The sequence below is a fragment of the Alexandromys fortis genome, unplaced genomic scaffold (genome assembly GCF_014885135.2).
Source record: "Alexandromys fortis isolate MF-2015 unplaced genomic scaffold, M_Fortis_MF-2015_v1.1 scaffold_92, whole genome shotgun sequence".
Taxonomy (NCBI): domain Eukaryota; kingdom Metazoa; phylum Chordata; class Mammalia; order Rodentia; family Cricetidae; genus Alexandromys; species Alexandromys fortis.
In genome coordinates, this window is record NW_026067972.1 from 5,237,561 (window position 1) to 5,243,560 (window position 6,000).

Here is a 6,000-nt window from a genome sequence, read left to right on the forward strand (position 1 = left end):
GCTCCAAAGCTACAGAGAAACCCATATCAAAAAACAAAACAAGACAGAGACATGGTACAAATGCCACATTTCTCACTACCACCTGAGCTGGGCAAGGGCCACGGTCTTGGGACCCTGGACTGCTCCTAGCATTCTGGTGTGCCATGCACACCTGTGGATGAAATAGGAGCATGGGCAGTTGGTGCTCCGTGTGAGGGAGAGGCCCAGCCTGCCTTACAAAAGACTCTGAGACTCTCATGAGATCTGGTTTCCTTCCAGCTGAGCCCTGGTCCCAATTCTATGTGGAGACTCACAGGGAGTGTGTCTCAAAGGAGGTCCAGGGCCTGTGGGAATGGCTTTCTAAGGCCACATTGACCAGGGCTGCTACACAGGACTTCATGGCCTAGGGAACACGAGAAGGGCAGAAATCCAGCCCATGGGTGGCACGAAGCCCCGCTAAGAGGAGTCACCATGTGTGCTTTTCACAAGACATCGGTGATTAGCAGTGCTACTCCCTTCTGGGGGCTTAAGGGGCACAGCAGCGGGGATAAACCCACCTAGGGGTGGCATAGGAGTGGAGGTAGTTGTGAAATATGCACAAACGAGGGACTTTGAACAAGGCTGAGAAGCCAGGAACAGATTGCAGGGCCGTGGCGTGTCCAGAGGGGTGGCACTGGGGGCCTTTTCTGCTCAAGTCTGATAAAAGCCAGTTCACAGCCTATAACATCAGGCCTTGTCCAGTGATGTTACAGGCTGGGGGTGAGGGAGCCTGGAGCAGGTGCCCCTGTGCTAGGTGCTGAGGGCTTTTGGGGGGACTAGAGAAAAGGGCAGAAGCAGAATCAAGACTCTGATTATCTACAGTTCAGTTAGGCACAGGGAAAATGCGGTGCGGGGTCATCGCATTTTAGCCTTCCCAAAGCCCTATGGGAGCCACCCCACTGTCTCTGAAAGTAGAGGAGAAGAGCAGACTCATTCACCCCAGGCCACACACAGGCAGGTGTCAGACGAGGTGTCTCCTTGACTCCAGAGCCTGTATGCTTAGGCAATGTGTGATGGGGCTTTCTCAAGCTCCCTAACTGATTCAGGCTGGGCAGTTACAGTCAGGAGACCTTAGGCTCCTGTAGACACAGGTGAGAGCCCTCAACACTCAAGCCTTGTGTGTGATGGTTATGAGAGCCAGGTTAATGACTTATAATTGCAAACAACAGAATTCACTCTGGCTAATTTAAGCAGAAACATATATAGTGAAGGACATCAGAGGCTCCCAAGATCTCCAGGCAGACTCGATAAACGGGCATGGGACAAGAGCCAGGAACACACTCAGCGGCATGGCCGGGTTGCTCTGCTGTAAGCACCCCATGGCTGCCAGCTGGCAGGAGGCAGCTTTCCTTAGGTGCTTGACAGCCTCGGGAGCTGCTCCCCACCACCGTTCAGGCACGGAGGCCTTTGACACCTGTTTCTAGTAAATGGCGTCCCCCAGCCCACTTCCCGAAGGTGCTTCCTTCCCCTTCAATGTCCAACACAACAGAGTCTAGTAGGCAGCTCTCAGGTAAAATGACTGTGACCCAGCAGCAAGGGAAGCCAGGAGGACAAGCCAGAGGCAGGCCTGTGCCACAGGAAAAGTGCCAACACAGGAGGAGTGGGAATCGTGTGGGGCCTGCAACATGAGACAAGGCTCGATCCGCCAGGCCACCTACCCGCCTGGGCCTCAGTTGGCTTGGGGATGAAATGAGGCTGGTTACCATGGTAGCCTCTCTCACCAGCACTGAGCGTGAAGCTCTTGAGGCCTGGTGCTCTGACTCCACAGGGATCCTGCTTGCATGTAGATGAAGACACGTGGCTCAGCTGACCACAGCCTTGCAAATAGCTCTGGTCTGCTCCCACGCTCCCATCATACGGGCCCTGCCACAGAAAGACCCAGTCTGATGACTTCTTGGGTTTGGGGTGAAAGAGGCCAGGAATGTGGGGGCCTGGCCTGTGTTTCCTCAAGCTCAGGTGAGCCCCTGAAGACATATTTCACAACTCACTCTTCCCACTCAGACCAGCCTTGCACAGGCTTCCCAGGTACCCCAAGCTGGCCTGGCTGAGTGAGCCAGAGTGAGGGCTGACAGCTACCCTCAGCACCTCATCTCATGGGTTCCCCCATCCTGTGGGATCCCCCAGGCTGGCGAAGGGACAGCAGAGGCAAGCAGAGCTGGCAGGGTTGGCAGCGGAAAAACAGGCCATGGTCAATTAGGATTAGAATAGGGGCGCCTGTGGCCGCTGTAAAGGGATTAGGGAGGGAACCAGCCCTGAGCCAGCCGGGAATGGCTGTGTCAAGAGGTAAATTGATGTTAATGTGAATTAGGGGGAAAAATGACAGAAGGAAGGACAAGTTTATTCTAGATGGAGGTCTAATGGGTGCCAGGAAGACAGACTGCTTTGTGAGGTGATGTTTTCATTTTCTGTGGTAAATCAAAGCCTCAGCCGAGGCTGCCACCCAGGCTGGCTAAGCCCTGAGGGGCAAACAGAGCTGTGGGAGAGAGCTGGAAACCTCACCGCAGGGCTGCTAGAGAGGGCTTCTTTCCTTCTACTTCCTGCCCCTCGAAGACCCTTTGTGGACATAGCCCTCATGATTTTCATATCCTCATGCCATCTCCAGACCTGCAGGGAATGAACCCCACCCCCACCCTGTTGCTGTCCCATCCCACGAGGAAAGAGTCAAGGCTAGATAGAATAGGGGAGTAACCTTGGAGGCAGCAGGAGAATGTCTTTGGTGGATTCTCAGGTGTGCGATGCTTGCCTGGGCCTCAGGGAACAGCCAGGAGAGGCCACCACACTCTCACTGCCTGAGGCTACCCCGTCTTCCTGAGTCAGGGGCAAGAGTGGATCAGCCTGTGAGGCGGAGCATGGAAGGGAGTCAGGATGCTTGTGTCCTCTAACTCTACTGCATGCTAGCCATATGTGGCTCGACAAGTGTCCTCACCCATAAAACCATCATAGTTCCTACCGGATAAGAGTTAATGGGTGTAAGTCTTTAGAAGGTGGCATTTCCACAGCATCATCACACCCTCATTTCAAGGTGCCCTCACATTTGCCCCCCTTTTTAAAGAGGAACACAACTGAGGCTCAGGGGAGCAAAGCCACCTGGTCATGGCCTTCCACCAAGACACGGTTGGGCCTGTGAAGAAAACCACACAGCTTCGCTCCCAGTTAGGGTGTCCGGGAGAATGGTCAGGCTCCACCCCCAGTTATGGGGAGACCCGGTCAGGGTTGGTTGGGTTTGAATGAGTCTTCAGAACAATTCCAAGCCTGTTCTTCTGAGAATTCAGCCCATTAGGCCCACCCCAATAAGACAGGCTGATAGGACCCCAACTTCTATCAGCTGCAAAGAGTCAGTCACTCTGCTGTTGACCTGGAGCTGTGTTATGACATCCTTGGTTCAAGCCCAGGATTCAGCACTGAGGTGTGATGTGAGTGGGTTTTATATTGCTGAACATCTGTCTCCTTGATGTGAAAGATTTGAAGCTTTGTGGTTCTGAGAATCCAGCCAGATCCCTGGATCCTCAGCTCCCCAGGTCCCTGGATCCTCAGCTCCCCAGGTCCCTGGATCCTCAGCTCCCCAGGTCCCTGGATCCTCAGCTCCCCAGGTCCGTGGAGAAGAATTTTGGTACAGACAGGAAGAGGCTTCACCCCACATACACTGCTGCAGCTGCTCCATGTCCACGCCCATGTCCACATCCACGCCCATGTCCACATCCACGCCCATGTCCACGTCCACACACACGCCCGAGCCCAGGCCAATCCCACTTCTGTCAGTAGTCACCAGAGTTTGTCTGAAAGCCCAGCTCCCCAGGACAGAAACTCCTTTCTAAATTCTTTCCCCCGAGGCGGGGTCTCATCATAGGCTGGCCTCCACCTCTCCTTGCCTCAGGCTCCCAAGCCCTGGTTGACACTTACAAGCCAGCATGTGTGGGTCAGTTTCCCCTTAGCTCTGAGTGTCTGGCCATCTTGAATCAGTGTCTCTCTGCTGTTGCCCCTCCCTGCCACCACTGAGGTCAGGAAGGGAGTGAACTAGCGAATGCTTACACAGGGTGGCCACGGGGTTTCTCCACTCCTGCTTGCTTGCTCGGGACCATTGTGCCTTCATACCAGAGTCCTCCCTGAGCAGGGCTGGGAACTTGGGGCAAATGCTAAGAAGGCCAGAGTCTAGTCCTTGCCTATTCAGTATTCTCTGCCCTAAGATAGAGGAAACGCACCAAAGAGAGAGGTGGCCACAGCGTGTGACTCAACCTGGGGAGGAAAGTGAGCTCATGGGAGAGTCTCCCCAGAGGAGAGGGCAGGGCCGAGGACTTGAAGGAGGCCTAAACAGAAGAGAGGGTGGGAGTATAGGGCCGGGAACCACAGGCAGGGGTCCTGCGTCTGCTAGGATGGGGTCACTGGCCCTTCCCCTACAGTTGAATGAGATGACCCATGTAGATGATAGCGTCAGGCACAGACTTTGGGTATGGTATGGAATATGGCTGGGAATAATGGAAAGTGTGGCCAGTAAGTCCAGAGAGGTTGGCCAAGGCTTGTCAATCAAACAAAAACCTGAACCCTTTTACTCTTGTAGGTAAGGTCTCAAAGATATTTTTATCCAAGTCCAGACACTAACTATTTTAGACTTTGTGGTCCATAGGGACAGCTACCCAGTTCTCCCAATGTCTTAGAAGGAGCCAGAAGCCACACAAAAGGAAGGAAAGACCACGTGCCGCAGCCAGGACAGAAACCAGAGCCTTCCGTCGACATGCAGCTCTGGGCAGCCCTGATCAGACCGGCAGTTTAGGGAAAAGATGAGGACAAAGGTCTTAGGGAAGCGGACAGTGGCCTGAGCGGATGAGAGGACAACAGGGACAGAGGTGGGGAGACTGGTGGGAAGGGGACCCCCAGGTCTGACCTCTGTGCCCTCGTCTCTTCCAGGATCCCCATACTATTACAGCGCCGCAGCCCGAGGAGCTGCACCACCTGCCGCAGCCACCGCCTACGACCGCCACTGACCCTCAGAGCCATGTGCACCAACTCTCACCATGCATATCATTGAGGTAGACAGCTTCCCAATTCCCAAGACAGACAGAGGGACCCAACAAGTCCATCTCCCACCCCATCCCACACACACTTGGAGCACCCTCCCTCCATTTTCTCCTGCCACGGATCCAGGTAGGGCTGTTGGACTTCTGGGTTCTCATCCATTTCAAGAGTCAATCTTGACGAGCTTCTCCCAGGGGTGACAGGCTTCTCTGCTGTTCTGAAGACCGTTGCGGCCAAACCCAGCCTGCCAGTCCTCCTGACCGTCTGCCCGTCTTGGAAAGGCCAGCTGGCTTCACAGCACCCATGTAAATACCTTCTTGCTTCTCTGTGGACTTGAGGGTCTAACAGAGCAGATTACCCACAATGCATCACAGGATATCTTCAAGCTCTGCACAGAACACCCCCCTCTGCCCTGGGGCCCTGTTAGTGCTCCAACTCAAAGCTGTCTTTGAAACTGACAGCAGCCACCCGGAGGATGCCTGGCCTCGAGCTCACTCCACTTCTCTGATATCTACAAGGCTCACTGGTGGTCATGACGTAAGCTTCCCCTGAGGTTCCCCCCAAGAGGAATCCACCTCGGGGAGATGCCCTGGCCTCTTACCTTCATTTCCACGGAGTCACCGCAGCGTCAATAGTCCTTTTCTTAATCCAGGGACTCCAAGAGAACTGTGTGGGACAGCTGCTCTCCTAAGTAAGAGGTCGTCCAAGTGTGGATGGCATTGTGACTCTGGATGGCTCTCTGGATCAAAAGATCATTGGACCCAGACCAGGGACAAGCCCTGAGGCTTTCCTGGTCCTTCTGGCCCCTGGAACCAAACTGAACGTGTTTTCCAAGGCATGCCCAAGTTCAAGTCACTGTGGACATCAGCCATGGGCACTTCACAGCTGTCCCTTGGAACCCCAACAACTGGATTCTGGGCAAGCCTGTCCCAGCCAAAGGGACAGTGGCTAACAGAAAGGACTGACGTCTGC

The 6,000-nt window shown here is 54.5% G+C and overlaps 1 protein-coding gene across 1 annotated transcript in view; it reads left to right on the top strand.

Moving 5' to 3' along the window:
- Positions 1-4,997, top strand: part of Pax5 (paired box 5) — a 165,591-nt gene extending 160,594 nt beyond the window's left edge. Inside the window, exon 10 of the mRNA XM_050155905.1 lies at positions 4,921-4,997. Within this exon, the coding sequence (XP_050011862.1) occupies positions 4,921-4,997 (77 nt within the window). The remainder of the gene's footprint in view (positions 1-4,920) is intronic.
- The last annotated feature ends 1,003 nt before the right edge of the window (positions 4,998-6,000 follow it).